Source organism: Otolemur garnettii, unplaced genomic scaffold (assembly GCF_000181295.1).
Source record: "Otolemur garnettii isolate 467f Iridium unplaced genomic scaffold, OtoGar3 scaffold00091, whole genome shotgun sequence".
Taxonomy (NCBI): Eukaryota; Metazoa; Chordata; class Mammalia; order Primates; family Galagidae; genus Otolemur; species Otolemur garnettii.
The window spans coordinates 7,581,459-7,602,923 of NW_003852486.1; the positions used below are offsets into that span (position 1 = coordinate 7,581,459).

Here is a 21,465-nt window from a genome sequence, read left to right on the forward strand (position 1 = left end):
GAGCCCAGGAGTTGGAGGTTGCTGTGAGCATGATGCCATGGCACTCTACCCAGGGGGATAGCTTGAGGCTCCATCTCAAAAAAAAAAACAAAAAAACAATATATAGATACCCACATGGAAGACCAACAAGATCAGACAAAAACCACAGTGTGATGAGACTTCATGCCTGTGAAGAAGGCTAGAATTAAGAATAGGGAGAAGCGGGCCACACCTGTGGCTCAGTGAGTAGGGTGCCGGCCCCATATACTGAGGGTGGAGGGTTTGAGCCTGACCCTGGCCAAACTACAACAAAAAAATAGCCCAGCATTGTGGCGGGTGCCTGTAGTCTCAGCTACTCGGGAGGCTGAGGCAAGAGAATTACCTAAGCCCAAGAGCTGGAGGTTGCTGTGAGCTATGATGCCATGGCAGCACTCTACCAAGGGCGACAAAATGAGACTCTATCTCTAAAAAAAAAAAAAATAGGGAGAAGCTGGAACTCTCATGCCCTGAGGTGGAAATGTGAACTGGTATGGCCACTCTGGCAAACAGTTCAGCAGCTTTTAAGAAAAGTTAAAAATACATCATATGATCTAGACTTTCCACTCCCAGGTGTTACTCAGGAGAGGGGGAGTATATGTCTCCACTAACATGTGCACAAATGATTATAGCAGCTTTATTTGTAATAGCCCCAAACTGGGAACAACCCAGATGTTCATTGAAGAGAGAATGGGTAGGCAAACTGGAATGATACACAGCAATAAGAGGAACTGAGCTATGACACGTGCAACAACATGAGTGAATCTCAACAATGCCATGTCAAACTAAAACAGTTGGACCACGAACAAGAGTGCATACATGTATGATTCTACATATACAAAATTCAAGAACACAGGTGAGGCTCAGCACCTACAGCTCAGTGGCTAGGGCGCCAGTCATATACATCAGAGGTGGCAGGTTCAGATCCAGCCCAGGCCTGCCAAACAACAATGACAACTACAACAACAACAAAAAATAGCCGGGCATTGTGGTGAGCACCTGTAGTCCCAGCTACGTGGGAGGCTAAGGAAAGAGAATCACTTAAGCCCAAGAGTTTGAGGTTGCTGTGAGCTATGATGCCCGGGTGCGGTGGCTCACACCTGTAATCTTAGCACTCTGGGAGACCAAACTGGGTGGATAACTTGAGCTCAGGAGTTTGAGACCAGCCTGAGCAAGAGTAAGACCTTGCCTCTACTAAAATATAGAAAAAATAACCGGGCATTGTAGTGGACATGGACACCTATAATCCCAGCTACACAGGAGAGACTAAGGCAAGAAGATGGCCTGAGCACAAGAGTTTGAGGTTGCTGTGAGCTATGACGTCATAGCACAGAGACTCTGTCTCAAAAAAAAAAAGTCAAGAACATGCAAACTGGCTTGGTGCCCATAGCTCAGTGAGTAGGGCACCAGCCACATATACTGAAGCTGGTGGGTTCAAGCCTGGCTTGGGCTTGCTAAACAACAATGGCAACTGCAACCAAAAAATAGCTGGGCATTGTGGCAGGTGCCTGTAGTCCCAGCTACTTGGGAGGCTGAAGCAAGAGAAGTGCTTAAGCCCAAGAGTTTGAGGTTGCTGTGAGTTGTGATGCCATGACACTCTACCGTGGGTGACATAGTGAGACTATCTCAAAAAAAAAAAAGGAACATGCAAACTCACCCACAATGACATAAAGCACACCAGTCAGTGATTGCCTGGGGCTGGGAGGGGGCGGAGAGACCGAGGGGAAGGAGGGGTCTGAGAACTTAGATATGATGGGCATATTCATTATCATCATGGCAACAGTTTCCTGGATAGGCACATATATCAAAATGCATCAAATTGTTCACTTTAAATGCATGTAGGGATTGTAAGTCAATTATGCCTCCAAAAAAGCTATTAAAGAAAGGAGACCATACTCTAGTTCTGAAAGTGAGCGTTGCCACCTTACTCATGGAACATCTGTCCATGGCAGTGCCTACAAAGAGTCCTCAGCTTTGAAAAGCTGCATGGTTTCTATCATACTGATGGATCCTAATATGTTTAAAGTCTTGTATGGCTGGGCTTATAAGTAGTTTTCCTTTATTTTTCTTTCAATGTAAAACTTTGGAAGAATTTAACACTTATGGAAGAATTTCTAAAGGATGAATCCCTAAAATTGGAATGATTCAAAATTTGTTGGATAATGCTAAACTGTCCTCTAAAAGAGTTGCCCCAACTTTATACTCCTAAAATGGGAGAGTCTTTTCTCTATACCCTCATAATATTGGCTATCATTCCCATTTTATCTTCCCCTCATAGACAAAAACTGATAGCTCAATTTGTAGTTTTCTTTAGCAAGGCTAAAAAAATCTTTCATAACCTTGTATATTTCTACATTTATGAATTTACAACTCATAAATTTGGCCCATTTTTCTATGACTCATTTAGTCTTTTTCTTGTTTATTCCTAGTAGCTTGTTACATAATTATGACCCTTTGTTATACATGTGAGAAGTGTTATTCTTCATGTTATCATCTATCAACTTTATTTTTAGCTTGAAGTAGAGCAATTTTAGGAACTTTCTAAGTAGTCAAACCCGTCAATTCTTTTCTTATTTCCTTGTGGTCTTCAAGTTGTAGGCTAAAGAGTGACTCAGGGAAGCTGCCCCTTACCCAGTGAGACCAGGGTCCTGTAGTTCTCCAGCATCACATCCCTGTACAGATCCTTCTGGGCAGGCTGCAGCTGCTGCCACTCCTCCTGGGTGAAGTCCACAGTCACGTCCCTGAACGTCACTGTCTCCTGTAAGAGGAAACCCACATCTGCTCATCGCTGGGCCCTCTTTACAGAGGCCTGGAGAAATGGCCAGAAAGGCTAAGAGAATTTAGGTGAACCAGACAGGATGCCCTGCAGTTATTTCAACCAGGTGCAGGGTTCTGAAGGGACCACTCCATTTTCCCAGTGTCTAGTTATACTTGGTGGGGGGGGGGGTTCTACGACAGAAAAATAAATCAAATATAAAATGGTCTAGAACACAAAGTCACAGCTTTGAGACTGAGATGGAAAAAAAAGCAAAGGCAGAATGGCCCTGACCCGGTGGCTTGATGCACGCAGTAGAAGCACAGCTAGGCAGAACAATATACAGCATCCAGGATAGCTAACCTAAGTCCTACTAAGCACCATACATCAAGTCAGGTTCCAGGATACAGACACAAAGGTTCAAGAACTAGTTCCTCATGGGAGAGGCAGATGGAAACACGTGTGAAATTTGGGAAACACGATCATGAAGGCATGAACAAAGCTCTAGAGGCACCTGAGTAATGCCAGCTTTAGGGGCATTCAGGAAGACTTTGGAGAGGTGACAGAGAGCACGGGCTGTGGGGTCTGAGGAAGATCCTAGGTAGGGGAGAGAGCTCAGATCAAGAGTGACACTTCACCCCTCACTCATTCACTCTACCAATATTTACACAACCATTAATGGAGAGTCTACTATGTACCAGGCACTAGGAATGCAGCTGTGGACACGGCAGACACAGTTCTGGCACAGGGTTTCTCCCCTCAACTCAGACTTATAAACAATGACAAAAATAAATGACTAATGATCACTAAGTATGTGCTACATGCCAGGCATCACTCCAAATCCTTTATATGTATCATCTCAATACTCAACCCTACCAGCCAGGTGCTCTTACAAGCTCCTCCCCCTCATGGGGGGAAATTGAGGCACGTGAAGTCACACAGAAGGAGCGGCAGTGTCTTAAACCCAGTCCAGCTCTCTGCCCCCACCTCTGGTGCCCTAACTCACATGTAATACTGACCCAATGGAAATTACAGCCCAGGAGTGGTTTTGTCCAAACTAGCTCCTGGGAGGGTGGTGTGTCTTCCACCTAAAAACAAGACAGTTGAATAATACTGCAGTGTCCCAGATCACAGGTGATCCTGAAGCTATTTCCAGAGAAAACACTTGATCGTTGACCTCATCCATAGTGTGATGAATGCCTGTGCCTAGCCTTCCCATGCGCTGGGTGCTCACATCATCTGTGTGGCTCTGGACAGGCTCAATGGGACAACTCCCAGGATGCAAGGAAAGAACGGTGCTCTGAGTGTGACCCTCATAGGAGACATCCCTGGGCCTGAACCCACTTGCATGCATTTTCTATTTCATCCCCTGAGGCTTTCAAAATTGTTTTTAATCATTAACCACATGGAAAAAAATCTGCATAGTTAATCAAGAAAAATGAACTTCTAGTTTCTCTTTAAACACCAGAATATCTAGCCACGGACATGGGCATGAGCATGAACTGTTTCCTGGTTCCTAGCTACCCTTATTGGAGCCTCAGTTTCCTCATCTGTTAAATGGACATAATGAGAGTTGCTACTTACTAGGTTTGCGATAAAGATTAAAACAGCTAGTGCATACAAATGCCTGATAGAGCTCAGTTATTACAATTATTACTATAATAATTACCTGTCAGGTTTTCTTTTAATTATTTTTTGAGACAGAGCCTCAAGCTGTCGCCCTCAGTAGAATGCCGTGGCATCACAGCCCAACTCCTGGGCTCAAGCAATTCTCCTGTCTCCGCCTTCCAAGTAGCTGGGACTATAGGCGCCTGCCGCAGCAACCGGTTTCGGTTACTGTTTTTTTGTTTGCAGCCATCAATGTGTTTGGCAGGCCCAGGCTGGATTCGAACCCACCAGCTCAGGTGTACGTGGCTCGCACCTTAGCCGCTTGAGCCACAGGCACCAAGCCTACATGTCAGTATTTAATACAGAGGTTTGTAACAACACTGAACTGGGTCCAATATACTGCTATTGTTACTATCAAGATGATCATTAAATCAGAGTAAGACATACACACGAATATTCACACTATCATTATTCATAATAGCCAAAAAGTGGAAACAACCCAAACATCCACCAACTAATAAATGGGTAAATGCAATGTGGAGCAGCCATACAGAGAATATTATTCTGTCATGAAAAGGAATGAAGTTCAATACATAGTATCCCATGGATATAAACATCATATATGCTGAGTATAGAAGACAGTCCATAAGGATCACATGGAACATGACTCCACTAATAAAAAGTGTCCAGAATAGGCAAACCCATAGAGACAGATTAGTGGTTGCCAGGAACTGGGGAATGATGGGGGGGGAAGGGAGTAGATGCTTGAGGGTATATGACTCCTTCTGCAATGATGAAAATGTTCTGGAATCAACAATAGTGATGGTTATACAACTCTGCAAATATATCAAAAGTTAGTGAATTGTATAGTGAATTGTCCATTGTTTGTGGACATGAAGTGTATCTTAAAAGGTGTCAAAGAAATAAAGATGTGATAAACCAAAACTCCAAAATAACTCAACCGAAACATTTATATAGCAAAATAAATTCCAGGGAGATTCAAAAGTTACCTGTTAGTATTCAAATGATAAATGGTAACAAGGAAGAAGACAGAGGTGCTATTTGACCCGTGGACCAAGGAAACTCTTTCATAGTTTAAAGATGAAAGGGGCTACTTCCACTAAAGAGACCAACAGATTTGATTTTAAAAATATGAAATGCTTACCTGTGGAAAGAAAGGATGCAGGAAAAAAATTAAAAATATGAAATGCTATTGTACTGAAAAATTAACTAAACTAAATAAGAAGGAAACAAAAACCAAACCCAGGAATAATATTTGCTATGTTTACACACACACACTTAGTTCTGTAAAATCTCTAATACTAAGATTCCAATAGACTGAGAAAGTGCATGATAGATAATTTACCTGCTGGTAGAAATGGCTAATAATCATTCTCTAAAAATTGCAATTCACCAATTATATGAATAATGTTACTCAGAAAGAGATCTCATGACATCATTTGTCACATATCACACCCAAGGTTTATACATTTCTCATTTATATCTAATGTACCAAATTAATAATTGACCACAGCCAGTATAAACCAGCAGAGACCCTTCCCAACACGCTGGTAGGAATATATATTACCACAACTGATTTGGAAAGTAACACGAAGACTTATGAAAGTCTCAGTAAGTTCTTACCTAATGATGTAGGGGTACATGGCACATTTCCTGGGTGAAGGACACAACTACTCCTTGGACTTTACCTTACATAAAACTATGTAATCTTACAAACTATGTACCTAATTGTATATACTCTTATATAAATCTGAAATTAACACAAAAAGACTTATGAAAGTCCTCAAAAATATCCAAACTAATATTTCTCTTCAAGAAATCACTCCTAAAGAAATCACGTACAACACAGGGAAACATATATGCCCAACCTGCTCTCCTGTGATACTCTTTATAACCATGAATACCAAAACATGTCCCATAAACAAAGAAAGAAACCACTAAGTAAGCGAGGGTATGGCTACTAGATAAAACTTTTATGCAGTTATTAAAACGGAAGTTATGGAGGAGTTTGTTTTTTGTCTTTTTTTAGAGACAGAGTCTTATACGTCGTCACCCACGGTAGAGGGCCATGGCGTCACAGCTCACAGCAAACTCCAGCTCTTGGGCTTAGGCGATTCTCTTGCCTCAGCCTCCAGAATAGCTGGAACTACAGGCACCCGCCACAACACCCAGGTATTTTTTTGTTGCAGTTTGGTCCGGGCCGGGTTCAAACCCGCCACGCCTGGGATATGGGGCTGGCACCCTACTCGCTGAGCCACCCTACAGAGGAGTTTTTAATGGTGCTGAGAAATGCTCAGGAAGAAATCTTTTATGAAAAAGCAAAATATGAAAATTGCTCAGCCATGATGCTGGTTATTTTCACAAAACAATACGAATATCCAAGGAGGAAAAGACACAGATTCAGAGTGGTTATCTTCTGGAGTAAGATCATGGGTTAATTTGATTCTCTTAGCTACATTTTTCTGGATTTTCTAAGATTTTATAATGATCATTGCCTTCTAGGAATTGGGAATTTTCTTTTACTTTTTGGACATAGTACTTACAGCAGTGGTTCCCAAACATTTTTGGTACCAGGGACCAGTTTCATGGAAGACAATTTATCTACCCATGGGGTAGAAGGGTAGCTTTGTTATGCGTCTACAAGCAATTGATTTATTATGGTCTCTGTGCAGTCAAACCTTGCTGCTAATGATAATCTATATTTGCAGCTGCTCCCCAGCACCAGCATTACCACCTCAGCTCCACTTCAGACCATCAGGCATTAGATTTGTATAAGTAGTATACAACTGTTTATAGTAGGGTCCTTGCTCCTATGTCAATCTAATGTCACCACTGATCTAACAGGAGGTAGAGTGATACCAGTGATGGGGAGTGGCTATACATACAGATAAAGCTGCTTTGCTCACTCACCCACCACTTACCTCTTACTGTGCAGCGTGGTTCCTAATAGACCACCAACTGCTACTGGTCTGCAGCCCTGAGGTTGGAGACTGTAGATTTATGACACCAAAATGTAAATTTTCTTTAAAAAAGGGCCAAAAGGTTAAATTCACCAATGCAGGTATATTGGTTATGCAGCCAAAACAAGTGATGTTTGTAAAGCTTTCAATGGCAATTGGAAATCCCCATTGCATAAAGTTAGATGGAGAAAACCCTCAAAATTAAATTAAAGTCAATATTTGGTCAACTTTTAAAAATGATCATCAGAGAAAGAAGATAATAAATGAATACACAAATATCTACATTTGTGATTTATGGGTAGAGAGCCTATCAGTGAATTATATTATCTCACCTACAGTTTGCTAGATTTTGCCAATTTTCTACAATGAGCATATATAATACATAACATTTTATTATGAAATATTTCTGGCATAAAAGGAAATTTAGAGAAAAATACAACACATGGCCATGAATTCACCATCCAGATAAAGATAAAAAACATCATGGCTAGAACTAAAGATGTCACATGCCCCTACCCAAAAGTATCCTCTTCCTCCTCTCTGGAGGTAACCACTGTCTTAAATAGGGGTGTGTTCCCACATGTTTGCATACTGTCACTGCAAATGAATGTGCAGTGACACACTCTATAGGCCACACATCCAATACATCCTGCTGAGTCCTTTTCACTCAGGGTCAAGTTTAAATCATCACTTTATGGGTGCCCACCTGTGTCTCCTAGGAGCCCTGAGGGCAGGCCTGGCCATTTTAGAGCTCCTCTGTCCCCCAGAGCTTATCTCAGCCAGCGTCAGGGACAGACAAGGGGCTGAGACAGAGGGCCAACAGGAGCATGGGCACTGACTTCCTCCTCAGGGTGGACACAGCCCCCAGGACTCAGAGCCAGGGCTGGAAGGGAATTGGGTGTAGAGTAAGGTGACCAGACGTCCCACTTTTGGCGGGACAGTCCCGATTTTTAACAATTTGTCCCATGTCCCACAGCGTTTTTAAAAAGTCCCGATTTTTGGAAAGAATGCACAACAAGCTAGGGAATGGCGGTGGGACAACAGGAAGGGAATATACAGTTTTCAGCTGCTGAAAAGGTTAATGTAACTCCATTTGGAATGAAGAGGTTAATGTAACTTCATTTGGAAATGAAAAGGCTATTGTAAACTCCCTATTCCCCTCCTGCGGCAAGGTCCCCCAGGTGGACCTGTGCCCTACTCCTTTGAGCCACAGGCTCCATCCTATACATAATTGTTTTTAATGTATTATGTTTGTAAATTGTACTTATGTTGAAATTAAAAATATATATATTACAATACTATTTTTGCATTTTATGAAAATTTTTGTTGCTTCATATAGACCAAATTTTTAATTAAGAACCCCACCCCCCAATGGTATCCTGCTTTACCAATGTTAAAATCTGGTCACCTTAGTGTAGAGGCTCACCCAAAAGCAGGAGCCTGGCCCCCTGGGTACAAGCCTTCAGAAAGGAGAGAGAGAGTGACACAACTCACCAGCACCTCCTCAGTCATCAGCTGAGCAGCCATCCCTCTGGGAGGATGGGTCTGGAAGGCCAGTAAGGCTGTTGGTGGGGAGAGAAGGAGGTAAGAGAGACCCAGCCAAGGTCCACCTCACAAATGCAGATGGAACAGACAGACATACACTGAGAGACAGGGGAAGAGAGAAAGAGAGAGAAAAAGAGAGAGACAAAGACAGTCATACACACATAGATCAACAGTGAGCATTTATGGGGCTTACTGTATATAAGGCACTTGATAAACATATCTCACCTGATTCTCCAACCACCCTAGAAAGAGGGCACTACTTCTACCTACCCCAATTCACAGATGAGGAAACCACTTGCCCAAGATGACAAAGTGGGGTAGAAGGTTACCACTAGACTACCAGAGTATAGACTGCCATGAGACTGCCTCCCAGATGCATAAACCCACAGCTCACACTCCCCCAGGCTGCTGGAGGCCATGGGACCTCCTGCCTCTCCCAGCAGCCCCACTAGGTGCTCTCCTTGGGTCTGAGTGCTGGGTCAAGGCTTCCCAGGTGCCCCAGACTTTTTACCAACCCCTCACACTAACCACAGACCTCATGGGGTTATTGTGAGGTTCGGCTAACAGATAAACTAAAGGCCCTGGAGTTGGCCTGGTGCACAGCAGGAGCATTGCTGCTGTCATTACCACTGATGCCAGCCTAGCTTGTCCTGAAGAGCAGGACACCCCCCACCCAGGACTCTCAGAGGAGGAATCACCTGGTTTTGATTCTCTTCCAGATCTGCCAGCTCAGAATGTCTCCGCAGCCACTAGCATGTAGCACCCCTACTCCCCAAACAAAAGAAAAAAGCTTAGGCCAACTTAAAGCAACCAGTAGTTCTTATTTCATTAGAACTCCTTGGCTTTACTTTCATTTGTTTTAATGTTTCTCTTTGTACAACAATGCTCAGCTTTTATCTACAGTAGTCACACAGAGCTCCCTTTTAAACTAAGTTGATTTAAATTTTTAAAAACTTGGTAAGCCAAGTTAAAGAAAAGGCAAAATACAAAATAGGACAGGTGGCAAAGATTAAAGCAAAGTTTTGGCGTTTGAGACATGCCAGCTCAGTTTTGGCTCCATGGGGACCTTCCTAGATTGCATACCTTCCATGGCAGGGAGTGCACTATCTAGGCCACAAACACTTTTGAGTAGGAGCAAGTTTTCCTTCTGCTATAGACTGAAATGTGTCTCCATGAGTCTCCAGCGCTTCGGGATCACCAAGGAAAATCCTAGCCCTCTCCTACACAAAAGCCTTTTAGCTACCTCACCAATCCTCAAAATACCAGAATCACTGGAGATGTGTATTAAAATATTATTACTCAGAATACAGTTTCCTGGTCCCCCTCCATATCCTGAGTAAACCACCCTGGTGGGGCCTAGGAATCAGTATTGCAAACAAGTTTCCAGATGATTCTCACACCTCTTTTTTTTTTTTGAGACAGACCCTCAAGCTGTTCCCCTGGGTAGAGTGCTGTGGCATCACAGCTCACAGCAACCTCTAACTCCTGGGCTCAAGCGAGTCTCCTGCCTCATCCTTCCAAGTAGCTGGGACCACAGGCGCCCGCCACAACGCCTGGCTATTTTTTGGTTGCAGCCATCATTGTTGTTTGGCGGGCCCGGGCTGGATTCGAACCAGCCACCTTAGGTGTATGTGGCTGGTGCCTTAGCCGCTTGAGCTACAGGCGCCGAGCCCACACCTCTTAAATATAAAAATCACTAAGACAAAGAAGGATCTTTCTGAGGCCAAATGTCCCCAACCTCCACAAGCAAAATGCCAAGTGATGTTATTCATAGAGAGAGACATATGAGGGAAAGTTGGAGCCTTCAGAACAGTGGTTCTCATCCAGAGGCAATTCTGTGCCCCAGGGAGACACTTGCAGTTGTCACAATTGGGGGGTGGTGGTGGTATGGACATTTTGTGGGTAGAGACTCAGGATGCTGCTAAATATCCTACAATGCACAAAGAATGATCAGCCCAAAGTGTCACTAGTGTGGAGGCCAAGAAGCCCCACTATGGAAGGAAAGGATCACTAAGTGTCAGTCTGTGGCTCCTAAGACATTCCTGGCCCATGTTACTGGTGCTCAGTAAAAGCATCTGGCTTAAAACTTTGCGGCAGCTTCCCAGGGCAAATGTTAGCAATATCTGGAAGTTCCACACTGGTCACTCACACACACTTCCTGTCCCCCAGGACACCACCTCTCCAGAGCTTTCTGTGGCCATGTTGAGCAGGAGAGGCGTGGTGCCAGGGCACAGAGGCTCTGCTAGGCCCACTTGTCCAGGTGAACGTGGTCTGTGGAAGGGGTTCATCCCATCCCAACAGAGTCACACACAGACACCAAGAAACAGAGACACAGGCTGCCTGACACACACCGAGGATAGTCACAGTCCCACACTCATACCCAGGGACAGGGAAACAAAGACTAGGCACGGAATACACCCACCTACACGGATCACGGCAGACATACGCACAACATGGAAGGACAGAGTCACCCGGGCATCCCCTCCCAAGGCAGGCAGAGACCCAGGGGGACACGCCCCACAGACAAGTGCACAACACAGGCGAAGAAAGGCCACAGGAGCCCCAGTTAGACATCCAGGTGCACGGAGCGGACACACACACACACGGACACGCCTCCTTACTGACTCCGCTCCTGTCCCCAGCACTCCACCCCTCCTTCCTCTGAGCCCTAAACTCGCTCCCTCAGCTGCATGTCAGCTGTAGCCGCACTACCCGAACCTGGGTCTGCACACCTTCCCCCGGGTCCGCACACCCTATGACCCAGTCCTCCCCCTCCCCGGACTACGGGGTGCGGGCGCAGGCACCAAAGGACGGTGAGAGGGATCCCAACCCACACCTCAACAGGACTTACCCAGCGTTGCTCCAACAGGACAATGACCGCGCCCGCTAGGCCCTCCCGACTGCAGTGCGCCTGCGCAGCAGGCCCCGGACTACGCTTCCCAGAAGTCCGCGCGCCGCCACTTCCCCTCAGGCTCTCCTAGCCGAGTGGAGCCGGACGGACCCGAGCGCGTTCCTCCAACTTCCTGAGACCTGACCCAGGGATGGGGACGGTAAGTGGATGGATTGAGGGAGAGGAGTGTGGTGGAGTGGGAAGAAGAAAGGATGAGGAGGAGAAAGAGGGAAAAGGAGGGGAGATGAGGAGGAGAGAAGAGAGAGAGAAGAGGAGGAAGAGAGCTGGGAGGAAGGATGACTGCGAAGGAAAGAGAAGAGACGGGGGGGAGGGCTAGGGAGAAAGGATAGGGAGAAGGGAGAAGATACAGGAGGAAGGCCAAAGGGATGGGAGGAAACAGAGGGAGGGAAACGGGAGACAGAGAGAGGGAGGAGTAGGAAGGAAGAGAAGAGAATGGAGAGGGGAAGAAGGAAAAGGGGATATGAAAACCGAGGAAAGAAGGAGCCGAAGTTGCACTCCGGGAGGCCGAGGCGGGTGGATTGCCTGAGCTCACAGGTTCCAGACCAGCCTGAGCCAAATGAGACCTTGTCGCTAAAAACATTGTGGCGGGCACCTGTAGTCCCCACTACTTGGGAGGCTGAGGCATGAGAATCGAGTGAGCCCAAGAGTTTGAGGTTGCCATGAGCTATGACGCTACCGCACTCTACCAAGGGCAACAAAGTGAGACTCTGTCTCAAAAAAATAAAAAATAAAAAAAAGGAGCTGTAGTTGAGTAGGGTTGGAAGAACAGGAAAGGGGGAATGGAAATGGCACTCTACCCAGGGCAGAGTAAGACTGTCTCAAAACCAAAAAGAAAACCCAACAAAAAATACATTTCAGGTTTTTTTTTTTCTTTGTGAGACAAAGCTTCAAGCTGTTGCCCTGGGTAGCGTGCTATGGCATCATAACTTACAGCAACCTACAACTCTTGGGCTCAAGCGATTCTCCTGCCTCTGCCTCCCAAGTAGCTGGGATTACAGATACCTGCCACAACCCCTGGCTATTTTTTGGTTGCAGCCTTCATTGTTGTTTGGCGGGCGGGGGCTGGACTCAAACCTGCCAGCTCAGGTTTACGTGGCTGGCGCCTTAGCCGCTTGAACCACAGGCGCCGAGCCACATTTGAGTGTTTAAATAAGGCACTTATAAATTTAACTTAGGGAGAAATATCTTTGCCAGATTGAGTCTTTTTATACAAATACATGCCTAGCCTTCCTATTTTTTTAAAACTGATTTTAAAATGAGTTTGTAAGTTAATCGTAGTGTATACATTTCTGTGTTTTTATATATGTCTTATCAATGTCATGGCACAAGATAGGAGGTTGTAGTGCATTTTATTTTATACTCTAGAATAATTTAAATACCACAGGAAATGTTTGTGGTGCTTTTTTAAAGGTTGAAGTATTGGAATATACTTTTCAGTTTACTTTGACTATTAAATATATTCAAGGTTTTTTTTGTTTGTTTGTTTTGTTTGTTTTTGGCCAGGGCTGGGTTTGAACCCACCACCTCTGCTATATGGGGCTGGTGCCCTACTCCTTTGAGCCACAGGCATCGCCCTATCTATTCAAGGTTTTTAGCTTCTTAATTTTGTTTTTAAATACTATTCCCTAGTTAGTCCTACAGTTTAACACATGATTTCATTTTAATTGGCTTATTCTCTCTTGTTGGTGCTAGATGAAGTGAGAGTTGCTCCTCAGGAAGGCCTCATGTCCTTCTCTTCTTACAGGAGTGGTAAATAAGCTACCATTGTGCCTTGTGCATAACAAACCTTTCAATTCTGAGTTTGTTACAGAGTCTGCTGTCTGCTGTAAAATCTGTACGTTTGACTTACTGGTTCAATTTACTTGCAGCTTAATGTCAGTCCATAGGGAAACCTTTACTTTACTGGCAAGCATTTATTTAGCACTAACTGTATCTTGGGGATTTTGCACTAAACTCTTGAAACAGAATAATACTTTTTCAGAGACAGTTTTAAATGGAGAGAGTAGCATGATTATATATTTTTATTTTTAAAAGAGCCTGTTACAGTGTTAAAACTGTACTTCAGAGAAGCAAGAGGGACAATAGTTACAGAATTGCAGAAATCAAATTAAGATGGCTGTTTGATAGACAATGATGATGGGACTTACACTGGGAAAAAGTAGATGGATTCTAGAGGCATTTAAAAGACTGAATCTATAGGACTCGGTGGTATGGGAGTGAGGAGAGAACAATCGAGGATGCCCCACCAGTATGAATTCGCTGATGATGAGCAAGATGTACACTCTGCCTGAAGGCTTTCCCACACTCTTTACATTCATAGGGCCGTTCTCCAGTATGAATTCTCCTATGTAGCAGAAGATGGGCAACCTGGCTGAAAGCTTTGCTACACTCTTTACACTCATAAGGCTTCTCTCCTGTATGAATTCTCTGATGTAAAGTGAGGGATTTATGATGGCTAAAGGCCTTTCCACAAACACTACATTCATACGGTTTCTCACTGGTATGACACCTTTGATGACAAATCAGAGATGCTTTCTGCCTAAATGCCTTGCCACACTCAAGACATTCATATGGTGTTTTGCCAGCATGGAGTCTCTGATGCTGAACAAGATATGAGCCATCACTAAAGGCTTTTCCACATTCAATACATTCATAAGGCTTCTCACCACTGTGAACTCTCTGGTGTTGGACAAGGTGTGCACTCTGATTAAAGGCCTTACCACATTCCTTACACTCATAGGGCTTCTCTCCAGTGTGTATTTTCTGATGTTGCATAAGGTGTGCATTTTGGCTGAAGGTTTTGCTGCATTCCTTACACTCATAAGGCTTCTCTCCAGTATGAATCCGCTGGTGATGACTAAGGTGCGTACTTTGCCGAAAAGCTTTCCCACATTCTTTACATCCATAGGGTTTCTCTCCTGTATGAATTCTTTGATGAAGAGTGAGTGAGCCACGGTGGCTAAAAGCTTTCTCGCAGGTATCGCATTCATAAGGTTTCTCTCCCGTATGAACTCTTTGATGTACTGTCAGGGATGAGCCATGGCTAAACGCTTTCCCACACACATTACATTTGTAAGGTCTCTCCCCTGTATGAATTCGCTTATGCTGAATAAGTCCTATGTGATCAGTGAAAGCCTTCCCACAATCAACACAGTCAAAGGGTTTCTCTCCAGTGTGATAATACCGTCGATGACGTATAAGAGAGGCATTTTGTCTGAATGCCTTCCCACAGTCAATACATTCATAAGGTCTCTTCCCAGTGTGAATCCTTCGATGATGAGCTAGGGATGAACAATCACTAAAAGCCTTCCCACACTCAATACACTCATAGGGCTTCTCTCCAGAGTGAACCCTCTGATGCTGAGCAAGGTGTGCAAGCTGGCTGAAGGCTTTATTACACTGCTTACACTGATAAGGTTTTTCTCCAGTATGAACTCTCTGATGTTGAACAAGATGAGCATTCTGGCTGAAAGCCTTCCCACATTCAGTACATTCAAAGGGTTTTTCCCCTGTGTGTATTCTCTGATGTTGAGCAAGGTGGGCACTCTGGCTAAAGGCCTTTCCACATTCAGTACATTCATAGGGTTTCTCTCCAGTATGAATTCTTTGATGAAGAGTAAGGGTTGAGATTTTGTTGAACATTTTTTTACAGTCATTACATTTTAAAAGTTTCTTTTCTCCACAGACTTGCTTCTGTTTTTTTACAATTGAATGTGGTTTTAAGCTTTTATTATCTGAATCATGATTGCATATTCTCTTTTCCATGGGAAAAACCTGTTTTATATGAGATAATGTATTCAGATGAAAAACTGTCCCAGATTTGTGAGAGTGGTCTCTTTTCTCAGTGATGTTATCTATACAAGTAATTGTCTCTTGCCTAAAGTGGGTCCTCTGTCTTACTGGCTCCCTGTCAAGCAGGTCTTGACATTTCCAGTTTTTCCCTAAAGTGGAACATTCAAAGACATAGCTTGTATGTCTTTCCATTATTATTGCCTGGGGAAATTTTTCTTTATAAACATTCTGGTTTGGAGATAATTCCTTGGTCATCCACATGTACTCCAAGTCTGAAAGATATTAAGAAACCAATGTCTTCTTTATTAAATGCTAGAAGAATGGAAACCTCAAAAATGAAAACCATGTGAATCAGTTACTGAGGGCTCTAAGAGGTACATGTTTTTGTTTTGTTTTTTTGAGACAGGGTCTTGCTATTTTATCCAGGTTGGGCTTAAACTCCTGGGCTCAAGTGATCCTCCCAGCTCAGCATTCCAAGTAGCTGGGTCTACCCAGGCATACCACTGTGCCTGGCTTAACAAGTTTTTATCAGTTTTTAGATTAACAATAGGTGATACAATCATCCTTGCATTCCTAGAATAAACCTTTACTGGTTATAATACATTATTTCAATATGACCTTTTAAGATTTTATATCAATATTCATAATTGGGATTTGTCTGTAATTTTCTTATTTGATACTATTTTGGTAGATTTTATTATCAAATGTTATGCTGTGTTCATAAACAAAAAAATTTAAGTTCTCCTTTTTATTGTCTATCTTGGAATAATTTAAGAAAAAACAGTGATAATTCTTCCTCACAGGTTTTATAGAGAATTGATTTGTAAATCTATTTGGGTATGTGGCTTTTTTTCTTGGGGAAGGCCATTAATACACAACTTTTTATATTTCTTTTATGATAACTGGTCTATTTAAATTTTCTGAGGAGAAGACTGAAATCATACCTAGCAGGTACAATGCACATCGTCTGGGTGATGGAAATACAACTTTGTCTCAAGCAGTACAAAAGTAATCCATATACACTAAACATTTGAAATTAAATGTTCTGAAATTTGAAAAAAATTGTCAGGCCAGGCGCAGTGGCTCACACCTGTAATCCTAGCACTCTGGAAGGCTGAGGTGGGTGGACTGCCTGAGCTCACGAGTTTGAAACCAGCCTGAGCTAGAGTGAGACCCCATCTCTAAAAAATAGCTGGGTGTTGTAGTAGGTGCCTATAGTCCCAGCTACTTGGGAGACTGAAGCAGGAGGATCTCTTGAGCCCATGAGTTTCAGGCTACTATGAGCTAAAAACTCCATAGCACTCTACTGACAGTGACCAAGTGAGACTCTGTCTCAAAAATTAAAAATATTAAAAAAACTGTCTCCTCTCTTGTCAGTTATGGTAATTTATATTTTCATATTCTCTTAGAATATCATCTACTTCATCCACTTTTTAAAATTATTTACAGAGGGTTGAGGAAAAATAGATTCATATGGTTCTTTTAAGTTCTTATGCATCTGTGGTTACTTATCATTATCTGTGTGTTTTCTGTCATTTGTCCTGACAATTTACGTATTTAATTGGTTTTGTAAAAAAGTACAAACAGTACTTGATTTATTTTCAGTTAATCTACTGTTTTCTAATTTATTTGTATTTTTATTTCTAGAAGTATAAAATCACTATCATAACTTATTTTGGTTTTACTTAAATTCATTTTTTTCTAATATCTTGAATTGGAAATTCATTTATTTTAATATTTCTTACTTATTAATACAGTTAGGGCTACAAGTGACCTACCAACAATTCTTTGCTTGTAACTATAAGAACTAAAAGCAGGAAAAAGCCCTACAAGCCACAAAATAAACTGTGACCATCTCATTTGAGGCTCATTTCCTCACATATATATCTACAGTCTCTTGTCTACCTTTCTAAACCAGAAAAATACCTTTGAAGCAAGATAGGGAAATAAGAAAACATAAATTTTGAAAAAACATAAACTGAACCAAAGATCCCAATGAGTATAATGTAAGTGGACAAATGATGGACATATAGGAAGAAGGTAATATTCATGAACTAATTTCTTTAGCTTTCATATGGCTATCAAAAGATAAAGTTCTGAATTTCAGGTGGATGGATTTTGAAATGCAGATGTGCAAATACATAAATACAGGTAACAATATATAGAACTAGAAATCTTTCCAATTCAAGGGATGGGGTGGTGTAAAGGGGAAAGAGAGGGAAACAGGCAAAATAAACAACAAAGTAAGAATAAACAACAGGATGGGAACAATAGCTCACACCTTTAATCCCAGTATTTTAGGAGGCTGAGGTGGGAGGATTATTTGTGGCCAGGAGTTTACGACTAGCCTGGGCAACATAGATCCGGTTTCTACAAAAAATTTAAAAATTAGTCAGGGTGGTGGTGCACCCCGGTAATCTTAGCTACTCACAAGGCTGAGATTAGAGGGTCCCTTGAACCCAGGAGTTTGAAGTTAACAGTGAGCTATGACTACACCACTCCTCTCCACCCTGGGACAACAGAATGAGACCCTGTCTCCACAAACCAAACCGAACCAATGAAACACAGAAAGATATACATATACATGTGTGTGTGTATGTGTGTGTGTGTATATACACATATATGAATATATACATATATAAATACAATTACACCCCTTTTAAAGAAAGGAAAATATTTAAACCTGTTCAAAAACTAAACACAAGTTTCTGTAAAGAATCTGAAATGCTGGCTCAGCGCCTATGGCTCAAGTGGCTAAGGTTCTAGCCACATACACCTAAGGTGGCAGGCAAACAACAATGATGGCTGCAACCAAAAAAAAAAAAAAAAGTGCCGGGCACCTGTGGTCCCAGCTACTTGGGAGGCTGAGGCAGGAGAATCGCTTGAGCCCAGGAGTTGGAGGTTGCTGTGAGCTGTGATGCCACAGCACTCTACCCAGGGGGACAGCTTGAGGCTCTGTCTCAAAAAAAAAAAAAAGAATCCGAAATGCTTAAAGTCAGGGATAACTGCCACAGTATGGTGCTTGAGCAGAAACAGGTAAACACCAGTGACACAAGAGTTTAGAAATAGACCCTGGTATATACAGCATATAAGAAATCAGTTAAAGCAAGGGAGGCTATGTTATACCAGTGCAAAAGCAGGGAAACATTAAAAAACTCACGTTAGAACAAGTTTCAATTTGGGAGGGAGCCTGAAAAGTACTTTACAACAAATACCAGAGAAAAGAACATCAAAAAAGAGCTCCTCCACCTCTCTGTACTCTGTATTCACCTGCACACAGGCCTCTGGTTATCTGTTCTGTCACCATCCAGGGCTCTTTTTCTTGTTCCAATAAAGAGATCACATCCGGCTTAGAAATGCAAAGACCTGCATATAAAAAAAGGTATAAAAATTGGCTAAGCTGCGTGTAAACCAGAGTTACAACCCAGTTCAAATGGTCTTGAGTGAAGACAAGTTTTTAGAAAAATGCTGATAAAAGTCATAAAGGACTCATGGGAAGGTAGAAGGAAGAAGACACTCTTACCCACTGAAACCAGATTCATATAGTTTTCCAACATCACCTTCCTATACAAACTTCTCTGAGCAAGACTGAGCCATTCCCATTCATCTTGGGAGAAGTCTATGGCCACATCTGTGAAAGTCAGTGAATCCTACAACAACACAAATATAGTCCTGCTCAGTGTTCACGTCACAGTGTGGTTCTCAGGGCTCAGACTGGACCATTTCTTGAATGAGAGATACACACTGAGTGGGGAGAAGAGGAAGTATCCTGGGCTGCTTGTGTCTCCCTCACTCACCAGAAAGGGAGGAAACCAGAACCAGGCCCCAGGAAGGACTCTTATGCAGAAAATTTTCAGAAGAAAACATACATTATCAAATCTTGAAAAGCAAGACTATGTTAGTAGGAAGTGAAGGAATACTAACTCACCGGGAGCATGGCTTTAAGAAGTTCAATTCCTGTCACCTCTACCTCTTCCTGGCTCTTCATTTAGAGAAAAGATATGCTCTGAGAGGGCAGAGCTGCAGAAAAAGGAATAGTGAGAGACCAAATACCACTAATAATCACAGCATTCCTTTTAGCTTCCTCTGTCCTCTCTCACCTCCACTCCCACCCCTCAAAAGTCTAGGCATTCACTGGGAGCCATGCAGAATATGCGGATTTCCCTGTGCTCTGGGCTTTTAGGCTGAGCACAGTATCTCTTGCCAGCCCCCGCTCAGTCGCCCATTTACTAAAAACAGAGAAGTACTAAGTGTGTTACAGATATTAATATTCTCTTTTAATCTCCAATCTTCAAAGAATGTAGAGGACATTGTTACTATTTTAGACATGAAAGCTATAGGAAGGGAAGTCTGTATATAGTACAACCCAGTCACTAAGCTGTATCTGCCTGACTCCGACATCCAAGTTATTTGCTCAAGCAGACACCAGAAAACAACAGAAACTATGCCCCCTATGCAACTGGCCAGGAGTTGTGCAGTCTATGAGACTTAATTCCTTGGAGAATGCATTTTCCCCAGAGAAAGAAAGACTCCATACAGCTTGCAGATAACTAGACCCAAAATCACATGAGACCCAGGTTCTTCTACAGTTTTCAGAAGTCCCTTAACACCTTCAAGCCAAGTTTCTTTTTTTTGAGACAGAGTTTCACTATGTCGCCCTTGGTAGAAGGCCATGGCTTCACAGTTTACAGCAACCTCAAACTCTTGGGCTTAAAGATTCTCTTGTCTCAGCCACCCACCACAATGCCCAGGCTATTTTTTGGTTGTAGTTGTCATTGTTGTTTGGCGGGCCCGGGCTGGATTCAAACCCACCAGCTCTGGTATATGTGGCTTGTGCCCTAGCCCTTGACCCACAGGCACCAAGCCTCAAGCCAAGTTTCTTTAAACAAAAAGAAGATCAAGTATAAAAATTAATTTTGGCTTTTTTACTCTAATTCCATTGCCTTCTCAAAGGATTATTACAATAATGGTGATAACGAACACTTACTGAACACTTAGTATGTGACAGGGACTATCTCAAATGTGTTATATGTACAAGCTCATTTAATCTTATGACAGTCTTTTGAGGTATATAATACTATCATCCCTATTTTACATAAAATCTGACAGTCATCAAGTTAAATAAAAAACTCAGTGGAGGTTTTGAGATATGAACTCGTGAAGTTATTTAACCTCAGTTTCAATGTCAAAAAGCAGTTAAAGGGGGTTCCTTGGCTAGCTAGGCCCTCTTCTCCCGGCAGGGGAAGGGGAGGAGCACTGGGGCTTGCGAGCTCAATTGGGTCCTACACCTGCAGCCTTACTTACTAACCAGGGTTAGTAACATGGTGGGGGGTGGGCATGGACGAGGAGGCAGGATTTATCTCCATCCCCAAACGCACACTGATTTCCCCCAACACATACTAGAAACTTGGCTGGGAAAACGTTGTGTCAAAACACCTCCCTAGAACTACTGAACAATGGGTGCCCTCCTCTCCAGCCTGTCCTTCTCTGCTGAGGTCCCCCTCCTGTCTCTGCGGAAAGAAGAGCTGTAAGTTAAGGTGACCAGACGTCCCTCTACTTAACAATTTGTCCCGCCTCCCACAGCGTTTTAAAAAAGTCCTCATTTTTGGAAAGAATGCATGACAAGCTAGGGGACAGCAGGAGAATGGGAAGGGAATATACGGCTGCAGAAAAGGTTAATGTAACTCCATTTGGGAATGAAGAGGTTAAGGTAACTTCATTTGGAAATGAAAAGGCTAATGTAAACTCCCTAGTTCCCTCCTAGGCAAGGTATCAGGAGACTGGCTCCCTCCCTTGCTTCTAGGCAAGGACAATTAGCTCAGAAGGAGCCAAACTGTCTGGAACAAACAAGTAGCCCC

General features: G+C 43.0%; 2 protein-coding genes across 5 annotated transcripts in view; both read right to left on the bottom strand.

Moving 5' to 3' along the window:
* Window positions 1-9,664, bottom strand: part of ZNF71 (zinc finger protein 71) — a 33,443-nt gene extending 23,779 nt beyond the window's left edge. The window contains exons 1-3 of the mRNA XM_012808568.2: window positions 9,603-9,664; window positions 8,854-8,921; window positions 2,647-2,773 (exon numbers count right to left, since the gene is read on the bottom strand). Coding sequence (XP_012664022.2) covers window positions 2,647-2,773; window positions 8,854-8,886 — 160 coding nt within the window. The 5' untranslated portion in view covers window positions 8,887-8,921; window positions 9,603-9,664. The remainder of the gene's footprint in view (window positions 1-2,646; window positions 2,774-8,853; window positions 8,922-9,602) is intronic.
* A 3,810-nt stretch (window positions 9,665-13,474) lies between these two features.
* Window positions 13,475-21,465, bottom strand: part of LOC105887505 (zinc finger protein 470) — a 9,920-nt gene continuing 1,929 nt past the window's right edge. The window contains exons 3-6 of one of the 4 annotated variants that reach the window (XM_023516501.1): window positions 19,536-19,627; window positions 19,131-19,257; window positions 18,878-18,973; window positions 13,475-15,879 (exon numbers count right to left, since the gene is read on the bottom strand). In XM_023516501.1, coding sequence (XP_023372269.1) covers window positions 14,009-15,879; window positions 18,878-18,973; window positions 19,131-19,257; window positions 19,536-19,595 — 2,154 coding nt within the window. In that variant the 5' untranslated portion in view covers window positions 19,596-19,627 and the 3' untranslated portion in view covers window positions 13,475-14,008. Of the gene's footprint in view, window positions 15,880-18,877; window positions 18,974-19,130; window positions 19,258-19,535; window positions 19,713-21,465 lie in introns of those variants that run through there. The other 3 variants (XM_012808562.2, XM_023516502.1, XM_023516503.1) reach the window with 3 other exon arrangements.